Here is a 20,207-nt window from a genome sequence, read left to right as displayed (position 1 = left end):
TCCTGTTGTTAGAACTACAACAAGGAAGTGGACATTCTGTTACCAAAAGATAGGAAAATAAGACAACGGTGTTACACTTCCAAAAAGGGTGTCGCTTTGTTTGGTTCAGGGATACCGGCCTGGAAGCGAAAGCGGAGCCTTCGACAAGTGTGTAGCAGCGTCACCGGCGGTCACCGTGGACCAGCGTATCATTGTCTTAGGGGCTTCTAGCCAGCCAGCTAGCTAGCTAACTAGCTAGCTTGAGATGAACACGGACGTGGAATTCCACATCAGGCAGAATTATCCGTGGAGTAAGCTCCCGGCTAATGTTAAACAGGTACGTTGATTAAGTGAAATATTGGGGTAAAAATATCCTTCATGGCAATCACTCTTGAGGGGAGACCGTGATTGTGAGGGGCAGGGGGGCGTGAAGCTGTCAATGTCACCCAGAGAAAGAAGCCACGATCAACATCATGTGACAGCACAGCTGCTGCTTTTTAAAAAAAGATCTAAAACGGGAAAAAAACTTTGTTTGCATGTATCAAATACATTTCGATTTGATTTGTGCGTGGGGGCTGCTTTGACAATGGTCCTAAAACATGTTGATTATTGCACTGTATTTCTTATCCTGAACAGTGTTTCTCCAGTTTTTGGTTCGTGGGATTTTTTAAGTGCAGAGAATGAATGAATGGACGGATCTGTGGAACTGTTAAAATCTAGGCTTAAAACACACTTCTATTCTATAGCACATGAATAACATATATTTCATGTTGACAATATCTGTGTATTATTTCTTATTGCAACATCCATTGCAGCCTGGTCATCCTGGAAGGGGGATTACCTCATGTGTTGTCCCTTCTCAAGGTTTCTTCATTTTTCTCATGTCGAGGTTTTTGATTTTTTTCTTGCCGTTATGTAGGTTTTAGATCAGGGGATGGTGTAATAATAATCTGTGGTCGGTGCACCCCTTTGAGACTCCTTGTGATTAAGGGCTATACAAATAAGCATGACTAGACTTGACTTAACATGTATTTATAATGAACTACAAAAAGGTTACTCTCTAAAAACAGTTGGTTCAAGAAATAACCTAAATAGAAAAGTAATGTACACTGTTTACATTGAGATTAGAGGTGGCGCTCAGGGATAATCATTTAGTCAAAGACTTAAAACATAGAAATAAGATTATTAAACAAGATTATTATGATAGATATTAATTGACTGGGCTAAATTGCATGTAAATCAGAAAACAATACAATGGCATAAGTAGTAACAAAAGTCAGAGTAAAAAAAAAAAAAGATTGTAACTTTTCAATACATAGAAAATATCTATTTTATTTCAGTCTTGTGTGCTTGTTTAGGGTGGTGATAGCTCTGTAAAAGAACTTGTCTCTGATCCTGTTAGTCCTTCTTTTAAGGCATCTGTGGGGTCTGCCAGAGGGCAGCAAGTGAGAGGCTGTGGACAGGGTGAGAGGAGTCCTTGATAATGTTGTCGCCTGTGCTGCAGTAGCGACCTCTAGCATTTTCCTCCAGACTGAGCAGAGAGCTGTCAGTGATTTTCTGGGCACTGTTGATATCTCTCTGTAAGGTTCTCCTATCTGCCGCCTGTCAAGAGCCGGGTCATTTGTAAAATTATCTGGTTGTTTTAGAGTACACAAACACCCCCAAATAGGTTTATTTTATTTTAAATAATAATCGGATCAAATTGTAATCAAGATCAAATATTTTGCAGTATGTTTAAAACAGATATTTCCCATCTTCCCCTAAATTTTATGTCATTTGTAAAAAAAAAAATGACCCCACATGGGTATGTCATTTCATTTTAAACTACCTAACATTGAGTCATTTCTTTTTTTAAACCAAAAAAGAGGCATATTTTGAAATACAACTCAATTAGTTAGATAATGATCTAAGTATTAAATTAATACACTCATTTTGATTTCTAACCAAAAACTCCGGTCAAGTTTATTTGGCTGATTCCCCACCACCACCACCACCATGGAGGACATCGCTAAAAAATGCTCTGAGCGCATGTTTTAGAATGCATCAGAAGTCAATCCTGAAAATATATTAAGCATAATAGGTAATATGAATTTCTAGTATTTTAAACATGGTATTGTGACCAATATTGTGTTAGTAGAGTATACAAATTAAGCAGCGAAATATTAAAAATATTAAGCTTTGATAGTATCTTTTAACCCGAGACCCAGGAAACCATGACATCATTTTCAGTGGACAGTCAATGGCAATATACAGATGTGTAGTTGTTTCTGTTCCATTCTTTTTCCACAAACGCAATATCAGGATTGTTCTGTAATATTCCCTTTTTGCAGAGTTTAGGCAACTCTCAGCGAGAGTATGAGAAACATGTTCTCCTCTACAGCATTCGCAACCAGCTCCGATTCCGCAATCACCTAGGTGAGCCTTTTTGACACTTTTTTTAAAAAACTTTTTTTGCTTGGTTGCTTTGCTTTTAAACATCTCCATTAATAGTGCGCCACGTGCGCAAAGACGAGCGAAAGTACTACGAGGAACTGCTCAAGTACAGCCGCGAGCACTTGATGTTATACCCATACCACTTGTCTGACATCATGGTGAAGGGGCTGCGCATCACACCTTTCTCCTACTACATCGGGATCATGGAGGTAAGAGTTTGCTTTGGGTGGAAAACAACAGGAAATATATTTTATGAGGTAAACGCTCGTGGGGAAAAAGACACTCCCTTCTTTTCAAGTGGAACAATACATATCTGGAGACAATACCCCTTTTCATTCAGAAGAATGTGCTTTTCCCGTGGTTGGATGCCCTTTTTGTTCATTAAAAAAAACAACATAATTTTATTTCCCCCAGGATATCATGAATAGTGAAAAGAGTTACGATTCATTGCCCAACTTCACTGCTGCTGACTGTGAGTTTTCACTTTTCTGGAATGTGCAAGGGACTTTCCCTTACCAACTTCCTTTCGTTTGTGCTGATCTGAAAGGTATTTTTCCCCTCTTTACAAACTATCATGCAGGTCTGAGACTGCTTGGAATCGGGAGAAACCAGTACATAGACTTGATGAACCAGTGCCGCTCATCCAAGGTCAGATATGTGTGTATATTATTGGATATAAGTGATCTTTAAACTTTTGGCCTTCTGTATCCTTGTATCTCTAATTTAATAATTTAATGCCAATAAAATTTATGAATGGTAAATGGACTGCATTTATATAGTGCTTTTAGGGCTGCAACTAACGATTAATTTCATAATCAAAGAATCGGTCGATTATTTTTTCAAAAATCCATGAAGGGGATTTTTAAAAGACATTTCTGATTTCCTCCTCTTTATCCAAGTTTTGGACAGATAGAAAAACAACAATTTATTCTGTAATTAAGAAACAATAAAAAATACAAGTGTTTGTAAAGTGACCATAAACAAAAGTACATAGAAATGTATGCTATACACCTCCAACTATGTAAGATACTGTTTTCCTACCACCTTATCCAAAGATCATATTATATTTGGAGTTGTCTTACAAAACAAAACAAAAAACATTTCAATGCATGTGTCAATTTGTTTTATTCACAAAAATTATATCAAAAATGTAAAGAAACCTTTTTAAAATTGTGTCAAAAACTCTGTTTTTGCAGTTACATTTTGGAATATGAAATGAAAATCAAATTATCTGCATTTAGCGCTTTTCATGTCAAGACTTCCCAAAGCGCTTTACAATGTGCTTCAATAGCGGCCCTGCAGCCATGTAAGGTGCTAACCTGCTTATTGGGGGCATTAGGGGTTCAGTGTCTTACTCAAGGACACTTCGACATGTAACACGGAGGAGCCAGGATTTGAACTGCGATCTCTTGATCCCAAGACGAGTGCTCTACCTACTGAGCCACTGCCTCCCCCATGAAAAATGTTGAGAAACGTTCTCAATCCTCAATTATCTGCCCTTAGGGGAAAGTTAAACATGTCATTATTATCCTATTTTTTTTCTTTTTCTTTTATTAACTTTATTATTTTCAGATGTTTTTCTCTACTTCTGGAGCCCTGTCTGTTCCCTTGAAAATTGTTAACTGTGTTCCATAAACAGTCAAACAGTACAAAGTTGAAACTTTCATGCCAATTTTCTCTCTAAATGATCTAATGTTCAATATTTAAGATTTTGAAAATGTAACTTAACTTTTTTATAAACGCAATTTTGCAATGGAATGGTGTACACTCTTATTTGCATTGATTTAATACTGTATACTTGGTAACTCATAAATCACTTGATACAACAAATCGATTATCTAATTAGTTGCCAACGCTTGTAATTAATTTTAATCTTTTTTAACCTTTTTTAACCTATTTTATTGATTAGTTGTTGTATCCATAAGTGCTTTACCAGTCATTGAGGACCTCCAAGGCGCTTTACAATACACTTAACACTTAACCCATTCACACACATGCTCACAGACCAATAGCAGAGTCGGGCATGCAAGGCGACTACCTGCAGATAGCAGGCATTAAGGGTTGAGTGTCTTCCCCAAGGACACTTCGACATTTACCTCAGAAGAGCGGGGAATCGAAACTGCGACCTCTTTTGTCCCAAGACTACCGCTCTACCTCCTGAGCTTATAATTGACGTTTCTGTTGAAGTGAATTATTTTTATTTTCTGTCAACTTCAATACTAACTACAAAACGACAAATATTTTGGTGATTATTTGTTAATAAGAGAAAAAATGACAACTGAAATCGCTTGGAAACTTACAAAAGCAAAAAATTTATCATAGAAAATCAAGCAATTATATAGGCTATTACTTTTTGTTTGTTTATTAAAAAAACAGGTGCAACTATTTAACTACTACTTTATGGTCATACTATTTTCTATTTAGATCAATAGTCCCTAAATTATAGCCTTCGTGTTTTATATATATATATATATATATATGTATTTATAAATTGTAAAATATCTCAAAATAAGAATAGATGAAAAAGAAAATGATCAATTATGCTTTATATTTTTGTAAAATTATATATTCAATTCATAGAAAGTCTTGTGTTTTTATTTTTTAACAAGACAAAATACTGATTTGTCCATGCATGGTAAAAAAACAGAAATAAGAAAAAAATAATTTGCCCCTATTAATTGACACAAGCCCTGTAACTCCAATTCAGAAATTCTTCCGCCGGAAATCAGCTCGGGATCTTCTCCCCTCCAAACCAGTAGAGATTTCGGTGGAGCCGTGGTGGGTGGCGCAGACCGGCTTTATTACCGAGGACGATATCAGGGTGAGAGAGTCTAACTTGCCGGTCCCCGGGCACAGATTGTGTAACAAGATGTTTGTGTCATCCCAGATCTGTTCCTCGGCAGAGAAGAAAGCCATCGATAAGATGATCGATTCCGGGCCTCAACTGGCTGGCTCGATGGAGTACAACGTGGTGCTAAGTGAGGGAACTAAAAAAAAAAGAATGTTTGAAACTGTCTTTGCTACTACACAGATTAGGATTTTGAGATTTTTTTAATGTGTTTAGGTTTATACAACAGGGGCTTCATTTACTTGGACGTTCCTATATCTGATGACAGCTGCATCTCAGGTTGGCACGGCTTAACGCGAGCGGATTTCATAGTTTAGGTGGCCGTTTTAATTGCCTTTTCCTCCATAGTACCCCCGCTGGAGGGTTTTGTTATGAACCGCGTCCAGGGCGACTACTTCGAGACACTCCTGTACAAAATTTTTGTTTCGATCGATGAACAGACTAACGTCGCCGAGGTAGGCATGCGTTTCAATGTCCTAAAATGATTTGTTCACTCTGATGAGTGTTTGCTCCTGCAGCTGGCAAACGTGTTGGAGATCGACTTGGACTTGGTGAAGGTAAGCCATCTTCTACTGAAGTAGTGTCAGCATCCATCTAATTTTGACTCTTGAACAGAACGCTGTATCCATGTACTGCCGTCTGGGCTTCGCCGTGAAGAAAGGTCAGGTGATCAGCTCCGAGCAGATGCACCCCACTTGGAAGAATGCACCATCCCTCAACAGGCTAAAGTATGCCTTAATTTACATGAAGGAGGACTTTTATTCCTTTTGTAATATTTTTGTACATGACCAGGAGCACCATGGACCCTCAGAAGATGCTGCTCTCCTGGGAGCAAGGCAGCCCCGTCATGGAAGGAGGATCCTCGGCTACAGACACTGATACCACCAGTCTGGAGGACCAAGGTATGCTTAATGGCAAACACGTAAACTCCTTTTATTTTCCCTCACATGGATTTTCTTATGTGTAGCTGACACAGGCAGCGTGAGCAGCCTGAGCATCCCTGTGGCCCCCACCAAGCGGATTGCCTTCCTCTTCGACTCAACTCTCACTGCCTTCCTGATGATGGGCAACCTGTCACCTAACCTCAAGAGTCACGCTGTCACCATGTTTGAGGTGGGAAAGCTGTCCGATGAGACACTGGACAGCTTCCTGGCTGAGCTGGAGAAGGTGGAACAAAAAACGTTGGGGCAAAAGACCAAACAAAAAAGGGCAATTCCCTTGAAGCTCTTTTGTCGTCCCGTAGGTGGAAAGCACAGCAGAAGGTGAAGCACAGCGCTATTTTGACCACGCCCTCACACTGAAGAACACCATCCTCTTTCTACGATACAACAAGGAACTTACTCAGGATCAGGGGCCGAATATCCCAAATATTGGTACTTTTTCTTTCATAATTGAAATGAAATGAAATGATCTGCATTTATATAGCGCTTTTCAAGTCAAGACTTACCAAAGCGCTTTACAGTGTGCTTCACATTTCCCAATAGCGGCCGTGCTACGATGGAAGTGAATCGACAAAAAATACTGTCGTTTTACAGTAACTTTACTGTACTGTTTATTATGGAACTAAATATAATTGAAAGTTAAACAAGAATTGTATTGTAAAGCAGAAGTTATCAACCTAGAGACGGCAAAATATAAACACTTTCCTAAAATGAAAATGTGTTTTTATACAACGGTTGAAACAACTCAACAATTCTTTTTTTTTTTCCCTTTTTTCGTGTCAATTTTCTGTTTGTCTTTGTTTTCTTTTTCCTCTTTTGTCATGTTTGTCACCTTTATCGTTTATTTTATTGATTTTTTTGGTCTTAGTCTGCTTTGTCGATGTTTGGATGTTATGGATAAAATCATATACATTTATGTCGTTAAGATTGTTTTTTTTTATTATTAAACGTATCTTCTTTTCCCTAACATGGTAAGAATCTAATGAACACCCTAACAGAACAAAACTAAAATGATTTAAAAGAAACCGAGGAACTATTAGGACAGAAATTGCGAGCTTTTTTTTCAGTTGTTAGGAAATAACACATATATATTTCAGTCCTTTAATATTTAAATATGGTAAACACCCATGTTTATAATCCATCCATGATTTAATACAGCAAAAAGAGACATATTAAGAATGTATGCCGTTAAAAAACTTTAAGAAAAACGTCTTATTCAAGAGCTAGTGAAAGCCCGCAAGTTGTTGGCATGTTGCTACCCTCTTACTTGTGCATGCTGTATGTTTTTGGCCTGTCGCTCGCGATCACTCTTCGGCATAAAAGAGCTTTGTCTACTGTTGACAAGTGTGAATCCACCGCTAGGTTTCCCTCTGGACATGCTGCGGTGCGAGAGCCTCTTGGGTCTGGACCAGGCCACCTGCAGTCGTGTCCTCAACAAGAACTACAAACTGCTTGTCTCTATGGCGCCGCTCAGCAATGAGATTAGACCCATCAGCAGCTGCACGCCTCAGGTAGACCATTTTCATCCCCCCAAAAAAATCTAAATTTAAAAATCTGTAATACAACACATGGAAAAAGCATGCTCATTGTCAAACACGCGTGATTAGACATAATGAGGCACAGAGAAAGGGCGTGAGGAAAAAGTGACTTGGGTCAAAATTAGAAAAAAAAACATTATCATATCCACATTTAAGTATGTGTTCTTTTGGTGTCCCAAATTTTGCAGATCTTGAATGGTCTCTGTGCACTTTGTTTGTTTATTTGTTTTGGTACACAGCACATCGGACCCGCCATCCCTGAGGTGAGCTCCATCTGGTTCAAGCTCTACCTGTACCACATGACCGGGCAGGGCCCGCCTTCGCTGCTGCTTTCCAAAGGCTCCAGACTGCGCAAGCTGCCTGACATCTTCCAGGTGAAATCTTTCATGGGAATTCCTCAAGTATCCTGGGAATGTGAGGGGAGGCGCTGTGACTGGAGATAAGGGGTGAAGAGGGAGACCAAAGAGGGGAGGGGAAAGATGCTTAAGTTTTTATTAGGTCGGGTCGTATGGATTAAAAGGCCACATACTGTTAATGTAGTGGGCTCATAAATTTGGCAGAAGGGGCAGGAAAAAAAAGATTGATTCATTGGATTTTTAATTGCTGATACAGTGGAACCTCGGTTTTCGAACGCCTCTCAGTTTGAACAAATCAGAGTCCGACCAAAAATTTCGAGAAATACTTGGTTCGCTGTTCGGTCAAAAAAATCGCAGCGTACGGGTGTAGATCGCTCTTTTCGTGACCAACTGTTATCGCGTGCGGACGTGCTTCGTTTTGCTTTCGCTTTTAATATAGGTGTACGAAGTGTTTTAGCCCCTAATTATGCCTCCGAAGAAAGTCAATGCAAGCAGCAAAGTTGCTACAGGTGAAAAACGAAAAATAGTGCGTACAACTATTGCATTTAAGTAAGAAACAATAGCAAAATATGAAGGTGTGCGAGTGTCTGATCTTGCCTGCGCCTTCTGCTTACCACCACAAAGGTAAGAAATCCTATTCATAATTCTTTTCTTTATCCTTCTTTTTAATTTTTACACGTTCACGTTAGCGTAATCTTTCGTATGGAAGATTACGATAACGCGAACGTACGATTAGCCTGGATTAGCTTTACGTTAAACATTCAAGGTACATTCAGGGTGTTGGAACGGAGCCCAACATTCAGGGTGTTGGAACGGAGCCCCTTTTCCAATGAACCGCTCACCACTTGTTGTGGAGACCTGGGTGCTAAATGACTTGTAAACGACCTGATTTTTTAATTTTTACACGTTCATGTTTGCGTAATCTTTCGTACGGAAGATTACGATAACGCGAACGTACGATTAGCCTGGGTTAGCTTTATGTTTACGTTTAACATTCAAGGTAAGCATTTAGGGTGTTGGAACGGATTAAAACAATTTACATTATTTTTAATGGGAAAAATGATTTCGGTGATCAAACAAATCGGTTTTCGTACAGGGTTCTGGAACGGATTATGGTCGAGAACCGAGGTTCCACTGTACTTGGCCATGCTCAGGGAAAGAAAATATCACATTTTGTACTATGCCTTTAATTATAAGTACACATGCATGTTAAATATTTTTAATATGTTTTTATCATCAGACCATATCATTAAAGTGGTTTTGAAAGACAAAGAACTAAAGAAACTAATATTTTACACCTGTTTTTAAGCACTACATTATACAATATTCATTAAAAACTCAAAAATTCAACTGATTTTTGGTCTGACATTCGATAAATATGTTGAGAAATGAAATAAATGATTAAATAAAATAGCTAAATCAAAATATACAAAGCCGTATGACAATAACACTGCTTTATCAATGCTATATGAAAAATATATTTTCGTACAAGAAAGGTCCACTGAGGACAAAAGTGTTATCAAAACAACACCAACAAATTGTTTTTTTTTTGTGGGTAATTATTTTTCTTTTATTTGTTTTGGTGGGCTGGAATTTAAAAAAAATGACGGGATGTGTGTGGTCTGCAAGTCCTAGTTCTCCCACCCGTTTTGTTAACTTATTCTCTGTGTATCACATTACAGTGGAACCTCGGTTCTCGACCATAATCCGTTCCATTTCTTTGTACGAAAACCGATTTGTACGATCACCGAAGCCGTTTTTTCCCATTAAAAGTAATGTAAAATTGTTTTAATCCGTTCCAACACCCTGAATGTTTATCTTGAATATTTAACGTAAAGCTAACCCAGGCTAATCGTACGTTCGCGTTAGCGTAATCTCCCGTACGAAAAATTACGCTAACATGAACGTGTAGAAATAAAAAAATCAGGTCATTTACACGTCATTTAGCACCCGGGTCTCCACAACAAGTGGTGAGCAGTTAAAGGATAAAGAAAAGATTTATGAATAGGATTTCTTACCGGCCGGCAGAAGCCATGCTGTATTCCCGAAAGAAGGGAAACTCGCACACCTTCTTCATATTTTGCTATTATTTCTTTCTTAAATGCAATAGTTGTACGCACTACTCCTTTTTTTCACCTGTAGCAACTTTGCTGCATGCACCAACCTTCTTCCGAGGCATAATTAGGGGTTAAAACACTCCCTTCACCGCTTTTGAAAAACGAAAACAGAAAAGGAGTGCACGTTGCCGTGACAACAGTTCTTCACGAGGGGTGGGGGCAATCTACCCGTACGCCGCTCAGCATCGCCCCTAGCGTACCGGCGTTCGAACTCCGATTTTTTGAACGAAAAGCGAAGCGAGAATTTCTCGAAATTTTTGGTCAAGAACCGATTTGTTCGAACTGAGAGGCGTTCGAAAACCGAGGTTCCACTGTACAGCTGTTTATCCCGTTTGTGCTATACTATATTTAGACCTTATTTATTTATTTTCAAATGAACGGTGTGTATTATCTAGTGCCTACTTAGTTATAAAAAAAAAAAAAAACTCCCATTCAAAAAAAAAGCCAACAGTAATTTAATCAATAAGAAGAAACGCGTGAACTACAGGTATCATGTAAACATGCATTGTTTTATTTGTAATAGGTCGAGAAACTTTTTATTTTACATAACCTGAGCATCACTTAGAGCAGGGGTGTCAAACTCATTTTAACTCTGGGGCCACACATTAGAACAAACATTTTGTCGGGGGCTGGACTAGTAGATTAAAGAGAAAGAAAACGTGAGATAAAGAAATAAGAGAAAGAGGGAGGGAAAAGGTAGGGCGGGAGAAAGAAAGCAAGAGAGAGGGAGAGAGCGTCAGAAACAAAAGATACAAAGTCGTGAGAGAGGGGGGAAAGAAAGGGAGAGGAAGAAAGAAATTCAAAGAGAAATAGAAAGACAGAAGGAGAGAAAATAGAAAAGAAAGCGCGAAGGGTATGAAGAAAGAAAGAGAAAAGAGAGAAAAGGAAGTTGGAGCAAAAGAGGTTAAAAGACAGAGAGAGAGAAAGAGACAAAGAGCAACAAAGGAAGAGAAAAAGAGAGACACGGAGAGTGAAAGAGACAGAGACAGAGTGGGAGAAAAGGGGTGGAAAAGAAAGAGAGAGAAAAATAAATAAATACAAGTACAGTGTCTCTGTGAGAGGCACCTGGCTTTGGCAACATCAAGTCGACAGCTTGTTTTTCTCTTGCGCTTCTCTGAGTGTTGTCTCGCGGGCCGGATTCAATCCCTTACCGGGCCTGATCTGGCCCGCGGGCCGCCTGTTTGACACCTGTGACCTAGAGGGAGATGACATAATTGTCCGTCATCTTACTCCTGACGGTAACCTCAAAAACCCAAAACCTCACCAAAAATTAAAGAAAAAAGGTGGATTTTGGCCGCTTTGAATCTCCATAGTGTTTTTTTCTTTGTGCTTTTAGCTCTCAATTTCTGTTCCACTACACAATACAGTGGTGAAAAACTACACACTATCCCTTAAATGTTAAGTCAAGACATGTTTATTTGTGACACCCTTAATCAGAAGGAGTCTCAAAGGGCTGCACAGACCAGACTATTGTGAACTTCAGACTATTATTACACCATCTGGGACTTTCTCGGGTTGCCAGGTTTACGACCGTTTGCTGATCACATCGTGGGGCCACGATCCTGGTGTGGTCCCGACGTCCAACGTGCTGGCCATGCTCAACGACGCTCTAACGCACTCGGCCGTTTTAATCCAGGTAAGAAGGAAAATAAAACCTGTCAAAAAATGAACCACTTCAAAGTAGTTCACGTTTAAAAAAATTGTGAAGGGTCACGGCATGCACGGACATGGCGAAACGGTGCACATCCCTTTCCCTTTTGACAAGGAGGAGCTCAAGGGAGGTCTGTCAAACGCAATTTATCGATCCTCTCATTTTTCGGCTAATGTTGGGTGTTGTTTTTGTTTTTAAGAGTTCTCCTACTCCCACATGTGCGTGCACAAGGCCATATGCAAACTGCGAGAGCATGTCGACCTGGAGCATCAGTGCGGCTACATCACCATGCTCAATGCCAACAACCGGCACCGGCGCCGACCCAGTGACACCATAGAATGCAGGGGTGAGGTGGAAAAAATACAAATTTAATTCAATCGAACATGTACTTAAAGTATTTGATCCAGATTGTTTGTGGATATTGGACACAAATTGTGACTGGGCCAGGCTCCGATTTTAACCTGGTTTTGTATTTACATTTAATTTGGAACCCATACTCAACAAATTGTGATTACGTTGCCTGAAACCGATTTTAACCTGGCTGTGGTACTGATTGTTTTTTTCACATTGAACTTGACATACTGTGAGTATTAGTGAGGTACTGATTTAAATCTGGTTGTGGTCCAGATCATGTATTTACATTGAACTTGGAACCCAGATTCAACAAATTGTGACTACCAGTTTTACCCTGTTAGTGGTACTGATTTACGTTTACATTAAATTTGGAACCAAATTTGACATTATGGGTACAAGTGAGTTGTAAATTTTAATCCACTTTTTGTCCACATCGTGTATTTAAACTTAACTTGGAACTCACATTTAACAAATTGGGGCTATTAGGCCAGAAACCAATTTCGACCTGGTTGTTGTACTAATTTTGTGTTTACATTAAACTTGGAAGCCAAATTGACAGATTGTGACTACTGGAGAGACACTAATTTCCACCCAGTTCTGGTTCAGACTGTTTTTACTTTTGGAACTGTTCATCCATGTGTATATTCAAGTGTTTCTTCTCGTTCTTTCAGGAGACACTCACCTTGGAGGTGGTCTGGACACCAACGGCAGCACCGAGTCCTTTGAACTGGTTTCGGAAGAGAACAACGGTGATGGACGGGGAAAGACTGACAGTACGTAAACCGCGCAGGTGACCTGAAATCTTTTTACATTCACATCTTTGTTTGTTTCGCTAAGCTCTTTCCTGTGAGGACGAGTGGGTTCCCATGGAGCTGTGCTTCGGCATGCCGCTCTTCAGCTCAGAGCTCAACCGTAAAGTGTGCAGCAAGATCGCCGCACATAAGCTGTGTGGCAACGAGAGGTGAAGGATCGCCTGGTTGTTTATTCAGATTTGTTGTTGGTGGTACGGCTCTTACTTCTATTGTTTTCGTTCCATAGCCTGCAAGAATTGCTTCACTCTAGCCGGAAGCTGTCCCTCAGAGTGCTCAGCTTCGTTCAGTCCTTTCAGGTATGGGATCTCAGCCAGAAATGTGAAAGTTCAGATTCAGTGTAAACAAACAAATTTAGATCCAAAAAACCTTGCATAGACATCTTTTTGTCTTTTCTTTTGTTTTAAATGTCTGACAAAAATGGCAAACAGCAGAAATGTGAAATGTTGTTCTTAGCTCTCCATTCTGATTCTGTGCAAATACACAATCTAGATTCAATCAGGATTGGTGATATAACACTCTATACACATTTGTTTTTAAAGCACTTGGAAAAAGTAGAAAACAGCAGAGACATGAAACACTATTCATAGCTCTCCGTTCTGAATTACTATTAACACACAATGTAGATCCAATCGGGATCCTGTAAACACGTCTTTTTTATGCTTCAAAAAAATGGTAAACAGCAGAAAAGTAAATCTTTGTGCTTAGCTCTCCATTCAGATTTTTGTGAATACACTAGATTCAATCAGGATTGGTGTCAAAGCCCTGTTTACAAATCTTCTTTTTTGAATACAGTGGAACCTCGGTTCTCGACCATAATCCGTTCCAGAAGCCTGGTTAAGAACCGATTTGGTCGATCACCGAAGATCAATTTTCCCATTAAAAATAATGTAAAATTGTTTTAATCCGTTCCAACACCTTGAATGTTTAGCATGAATGATCAACGTGATCATAAAGCTAACACATGCTAATCATATGTTCGCGTTATCGTAATCGTCCGTACGAAAGATTACGCTAACATGAACGTTTAAAAATAAAAAATCAGGTCGTTTACAAGTCATTTAGCACCACAAGTGGCTAAGCGCTTCATTGGAAAGGGGGCTCCGTTCCAACACCCTGAATTTTGGGCTCAGTTCCAACACCCTGAATGTTTACCTCGAATCATAAAGCTAACCCAGGCTAATCGTACGTTCGCGTTATCGTAATCTTCCGTACGAAAGATTACGCTAACATGAAAGTGTAAAAATAAAAAAAGGATAAAGAAAAGAATTATGAATAGGATTTCTTACCCCGTTCCTCGATATCATAAGCAAAAAAAGAGGCACGTGTGCACGTTGTTACAATGTATGTGTTTCACCCGGTGCGGTTAGAAGGGGGCACCAACTGTCACTGTAAACACTGAAGTTTTCGGTAAAGCTGAGTGACATACTCTAGTGTTTACAGGATGACCAGGGTGAATTAGATTTATCATTACAGTACACAAACATAGTAAACACTAGGTAACACGTTGAAAATTTGTCTGGAAAGTACATGACAGCAGCGACGCCCCCAGCCTGTAAACTAGTCCAGAAAGTCTATGACGGCCACGACTCAGCTTCCCATCTCTGCCAGCTGGTCCATGCAGGCGTTCACATGCTTCAGGTCAAACGCTGGTCCGCTGACTCATCTCCAATCGTCCTTCTCCTTCGTATCACCACTAGGCAGGCAGTCGGAAAAATACAGGACAATACAAAATATGAGGTGGGCATCAATCATAAGCTTTGGAATAGAAGTGTGTCTTAAGCCTTGATTTAAAAACTTCCATTGAGGTTCCAGATTATATCTCCGGAGGCAGGGCATTCCATAGCACCGGGGCCCTGATGGAGAACGCTCTCAAGCCTGCAGACTTCTTGGCTCTCAGAGTCACCAGTAGACCGGCATTTTCCGAGCGCAGACTCCGTGCAGGAACATAGGGGGAATCAAATCAGAGAGTTAAGAGGGTGCAAGTCCATGCAAACATTTATATGTTAATAAGAGAACCTTAAAGTCACATCGTAAGTGGACTGGGAGCCAGTGCAATTTGGCCAACACAGGAGTAATATGCTTAAGCTTTTTGGTCTTAGTCAAAAGTCTAGCTGCTGCATTCGGAACCAGCCTCAAACTTTTGATGCTAGACATCGGGAGACCAGAAAGCAATACATTACAGTAATCAAGCCGAGAAGTAGTAAACGCATGAATTAAAACCTCTGCGAATCTTCGGAATATTACGGAGGTGGTAGGAAGCTATTCTAGTAATATTTTTTATGTGTGACTGAAACGACAGATTAGGATCAAATATAACACCTACATTTTTGACCGAGTCACTATGGGTGATATTACATTTGTCTAGGTTCAGGGTAGTGTTTGAAAACAACTCACGACAGTGAGCTGGACCAATAATCAACATTTCAGTTTTTTCTGGGTTGAGGTGCAAAAAAATAAGTGACATCCATCTTTGAATCTCAATTAGGCAAGCCTCCAGATTTCTACAACTTAACTGTCCACAGTTGTCTCCAGTGGCACATACAGTTGAGTGTCATCTGCATAGCAATGGAAACTAATATTATACTTGTGGATAATGTCACCAAGCGGGATCATATAAATACTAAAAAGAAGGGAGGCCAAGTATAGAGCCCTGTGGAACACCACAAGGGACATCAGATTGTTTAGAGGTCAGATTGCCATAGTTAACACATTGCATCCTGTCTGACAGGTAGGACATAAACCATGAGAGTACAGTTCCTGAGATACCAATGCATTCCAGACGAACAAGTAATATGTTGTGGTCGACAGTATCTAAAGCAGCACTGAGATCCAGCAGCAGTAACATTGATGAGGCACCGGAATCTATTGCTAAAAGGAGATCATTGGTTACTTTAGCCAGGGCTGTCTCAGTAGAGTGATTTGCCCTAAATGCTGACTGGACAGTTTCAAAGAGGTTATTTTCTGACATGAAGTAATTTAACTTCAACACAATTTACATCCAATCGGGATCACAGTAAAAACTTCTTATGCCCATCGTTTTTTATAATGGTTGGAGTTTTTTTTTACGTGCAGAAAGCAGAAATGTGAAACGTTATACTTGGCTCCTGGTTCCGATTCAGTGTAAACACACAACATACCTCAATCGTGATTGATGTCAAAACCCTACTTACACATATTGTTGTTTCTTTGTTGCGGATAGGACGGAGGGCTGCCCTGCGAGCCAGACAGCGGGGTAACTAATCCTCTCAGTCAGCCCCCAGCTGAGTTGGGCGTCCCCCTACCAGCCCTCAATCTCCTCTACAAGGATGGGCAACTTCGGGAGTGGAGCGGGCGGGCCCCGCCTCCTCTCGACATAACCACCCTCCAGCGGGAGCAGTGTACGTAGAAAACCCCTTCCCACACCTTCAGCCACCCTCGGTTTTGCATCCTGGCATGGAACAACTTTTTAGCTTCGGGATCCGGACCAAACACGAGACCTAGCGCCCCCAATTGGTTGGATGACTCACTTAGATCGCCCTCCACTTCGTTGCAGTTGGTGTTTAATAGTACCCCCATTCATGTGGTATTGGTGTCTCAAAGTCAACCCCCCCCCAACCCCCCACCACCTTCCCAGGGCCAAGTTTAGTCTCATGTTTAGATGTCCAATGCATGAAAATCATTTCTCTCTAGGGAAGGTGTTAATTGTTTGCACTGTGCAGTACTTACTGTGGATCAAAAGTGTTTTTGTTCCCCACCCCTCTTCTGTTTTGATCACCAAAGACTTTACTTATTTTAATCAAAAGACTTTATTTGGTGTGTGAGTGTGTTTTTTAAACTTTTTTTACACTTCTTTTCTTTGCCTTATCACAAAAGTCACATTCCGACTTACCTGAGTGAAACTGATAGGAAAGATCAGGAACAGGAGGTCCTGACCTCGACACGAAGTCCGACCGTGGAAGTTCTGGAGGAGTCCATTATGGACCTAATTATTTTTCCGATTTGGATTAATTTGTGCCAACAGCTTCTTTTGAAGAGTACATAGTGGTGTGCCATGGCCTCTTCCCAAACCCAGTAGCCATGCGCTAGCATCTTTTTTTGATTGGGTCCAACTCTGGCAGCTGAAGACTAGCCTATCACCTGAATTGTTAGCAATTGACAAGCTTCAACTATCCCTTTTCTGTCCAGCTCTGGTAGCTGGCCGCTTATTGCCACTAATTGATGGTTTTATTAGCCATCTAGTATTTCTTCTGTATCAGGAAGCTAAATGAAGCATTTTCTTGATGAGGTCTGACTTGTGGTTGGGAGGTCTTATGTTCTAGAAGCCGCTAGCTAATAGCCTGTCTGGTCTGGCTAGTATATTTTCTTTATCATGAAGCCACATGCTAGCATGTCTTCGTAATCTTGTCCAGCGCTGGTAACTGACCCATTGCACGTCTTTCTTGCCTTTTTGAAGTTTCTTCTTTGTGAGGTTCACCAGAAAAGTTGCTCCTTTGCATCTTTTCTAGATGGCACCCAGCTGTGTTAGATAGCTAGCAGTTTATCTCAAGCGCTAGTAACTGACTTGCTGCATGTCTTTCGACTCGACTGGCTGAAGCCTCTCTGTGAAGTTCACAGGAAATGTTTCTCTTTAGCATCTATTCTATATGGAACCCAGCTGTGCAGTTCAACTAAAACAGTAGTAACCAACATATACCATGTCTTTTACCTAGCTTGTCAGAGCATCTTCTCTGTGAGGTTCACTAGAAAAGTTGATTGATAGCTGGGCTGGATAGCTAGCTAGCAGTTAATCTCCTGTGCTAGTAAGCGATCCATCGCATGTCTTTGCCTCGCTTGACCGAAGCTTCTCCCCGGGAGGTTCATCAGAAAATCTGCTCCCTAGCATCTTTTCTAGATTATACCCATCTTAGTTAGCTATAAAGCAGCTCATCTCCTGCCCTAGTAAGTGACTCAATGCATGTTTTTTGGGCATGCTTTTCTGAAGCATCTCTGTGAATTTTACCAGAAAAGTTTCACCCTTACATCTCTTCTAGATGATAGCCAGCAATTCTAGCTAGCAAGTGATTCATCTCCAGCGCCAGGAACCGACCCATTGCTTGTCTTTAGGCTCGTTGGCTGAAGTTTCTTCTCTGTGAGGTTGGCCAGAAAAGTTGCTCTCTAGCATCTTGTCTCAATGGTAGCCCAGCTGTGCTGCCAGCTAGCACTCAATCTCAAGTGCTAACTGTGGCATGGGTTTTGCCACTCGCAAGCAACTCATCAGGATCAGTTTCTTTAGCATTATCAAAATTACTGTCCACCCTTAAGTAAGTAAAAAAAACAAAACTGAGATGGTCTTTTTCAAGCATGATAACTGTGTAACTGTGTGAGTATGCGCATTGTTCACCCGGTGTGTGTTGGCCTGGCGCACAAAAATAAAAGCCCCGCCCTCCCCCAGTCGCCATGAGGCCGATACCCACCTGTGTTTACAGACGTGTTAGTTTTGTATAACGGTCTCTTTTTGGGGACATCTTTGTTGTTTAAATGGTTGAATAATTACAATGAAAAAGAAAGTAAGAATGACATTCCTTATGCGTTTTGTTCATGTTGTAATTTCACAGATGTATAAAAAATAAGGAAATATATATATAAAGGAATAAACTTTTTTTTGATGACCAAGACTGTATTTCAATCTTATTCCTGACTTTGCATTTTAGAGCTAACATGACTTTAACATTTGGAGAAGAGCAGATGGTGTGGCATACTGTCGGTCACAATCGGAGGCTTCCATCTGCCGGGGAAGACTGCACTTGTTTACCTTAAAAACAAGGAGAGATGATGAAGCTAGCTTTATGTTAGCACTTAATATTGTGAAGTATAGTGTGCTGTTTAATGGTATATCTGAGTGATCAAAGCTAAATGCTAACTGATCGTCTCAGTTATAGTTCTGTTAGCTTCAAGGTAGCATCTCACATTTTACCAATGTTGTGAGTTTTAGTAGTATATGTTCAAATAGGCTTAGTCAACCACTAAAACATCTCTGGAAACCCTGCTCTAGAACTAGGATAGAAGGATCTACTCGTAAGCAGCTACAAGAAGGCCGCTAATATATCCCATGTGTTGTTTAAGCTTGATAGCAACTAGCGGTAGCTAGCATGTCCTCTCCTCCCCAATATTGATTAGCTCATTGGGCTGTAAAAAGGTTTTATACATAACTAGACTACTTAAAAAGAACAATAATACTGCTCTAATTTTCTTACACTTTTAGACTAAGGATAATTTACAATCGTCTATTGTATTTAAAAATTGTGAAATGTGTGTGGGAAAAAATAAAATCCAAAACACTGCCAAATACTGCAAGATTGTGAATTTCCCTTCGGGGATTAATAAAGTATCTATCTATCTATCTATCTATCTATCTATCTAAGATGTTAGAAAGAAATCAAAAGTACACCAAAAAAAAAAAACGCTGTTGTGTTTTCAGGGGAATGAAAAAAAAATTCTGACGTTTTTTTTTTTTTAACATCATAGCAACAATATATTTCATATTGTATACCTGTCAACTTGTGTCTTTTCCCCATATTTAATACTTTTTTTTGGATGATTTTAAATTGTGTACTTTTTATTTTTGTAAGGAATAATATATAAATCTACTGCTATGAAAGCAACACTGCAGTGGGGAAAGAACTCAAAAGGAATTGTGTTGTTTATTCTGCAAAAAAATAAACTTGTTTACACAAATTCTTTGTTTTTACTCTACATAGTCTGTCTTACTGTGAGTAAATAGGTCTCACCTTGTTTGCCAGCGGTGAAGTTTTCCGCTCTGCCCAGAGTTGTTTACTTCACGACTTTTCAGATCATGTCACCATTTAAAATAGCGACTACCATATACGGTAGTTAGTGATTACGAATACAGTGTTTACTAATGCATCCAAGAGAAAAGGTAATTGAGGACTTCGTCGCAACCAACTCATGTCTTTCGCGACTGAAATGTCTATGAACAAGGGCATCCTGCTCCCCACCAATCAACAGTGGGTTCCCTCCAATATGAAATGTTAGTGAATTTTATGTTGTTGACTTTAAATTGGTTTAGTATTAAAAAAGGGTTAGAATTGTTTAGTATTTAGCTTTTTTGTACATTTATAGTTTCATTTTATTTTCTGTGTTTTTAAGTGGTAATGTGTTTATATTAAAAAAATAAAGATCGTTTTTTCTTGTATCTCTCT

The 20,207-nt window shown here is 39.8% G+C and overlaps 1 protein-coding gene and 1 long non-coding RNA gene across 2 annotated transcripts; one reads left to right on the top strand and one right to left on the bottom strand.

Moving 5' to 3' along the window:
- fam91a1 (family with sequence similarity 91 member A1) lies at positions 1 to 18,660 on the top strand. Its single transcript, XM_088328806.1, has 23 exons — positions 1 to 316; positions 2,310 to 2,394; positions 2,470 to 2,621; positions 2,827 to 2,884; positions 2,993 to 3,060; positions 5,120 to 5,233; positions 5,300 to 5,390; positions 5,477 to 5,539; positions 5,609 to 5,715; positions 5,779 to 5,817; positions 5,876 to 5,988; positions 6,053 to 6,162; positions 6,228 to 6,427; positions 6,504 to 6,633; positions 7,564 to 7,712; positions 7,979 to 8,113; positions 11,735 to 11,848; positions 11,921 to 11,993; positions 12,063 to 12,209; positions 12,889 to 12,990; positions 13,055 to 13,178; positions 13,256 to 13,325; positions 16,229 to 18,660. Exons 1-23 carry the CDS (start codon positions 245 to 247, stop codon positions 16,412 to 16,414), a joined length of 2,502 nt encoding a protein of 833 aa, XP_088184932.1. The 5' UTR covers positions 1 to 244; the 3' UTR covers positions 16,415 to 18,660.
- Positions 18,567 to 19,957, bottom strand: LOC148370976 (uncharacterized). Its single transcript, XR_015849740.1, has 2 exons — positions 19,776 to 19,957; positions 18,567 to 18,799 (listed from the first exon to the last, which is right to left on the bottom strand). It is a non-coding gene; the product is annotated as an uncharacterized LOC148370976 (long non-coding RNA).
- Positions 19,958 to 20,207: the final 250 nt, after the last annotated feature.

This window comes from Urocampus carinirostris, chromosome 2 (assembly GCF_059441175.1).
Source record: "Urocampus carinirostris isolate Australia breed hairy pipefish chromosome 2, RoL_Ucar_1.0, whole genome shotgun sequence".
In the NCBI taxonomy this organism is placed as follows: domain Eukaryota; kingdom Metazoa; phylum Chordata; class Actinopteri; order Syngnathiformes; family Syngnathidae; genus Urocampus; species Urocampus carinirostris.
Note: the sequence above shows the minus strand (reverse complement) of the source record. Positions and strands in the feature narration are given on the sequence as shown.

Excerpts from the sequence above, each read along its gene's own strand:
- fam91a1 (XM_088328806.1), top strand. The coding sequence starts at position 245 with ATGAACACGGACGTGGAATTCCACATCAGGCAGAATTATCCGTGGAGT. Across the intron at positions 317-2,309 it reads TCCCGGCTAATGTTAAACAG|AGTTTAGGCAACTCTCAGCG; the intron begins GTACGTTGATTA and ends CCCTTTTTGCAG. Across the intron at positions 5,234-5,299 it reads TTACCGAGGACGATATCAGG|ATCTGTTCCTCGGCAGAGAA; the intron begins GTGAGAGAGTCT and ends GTGTCATCCCAG.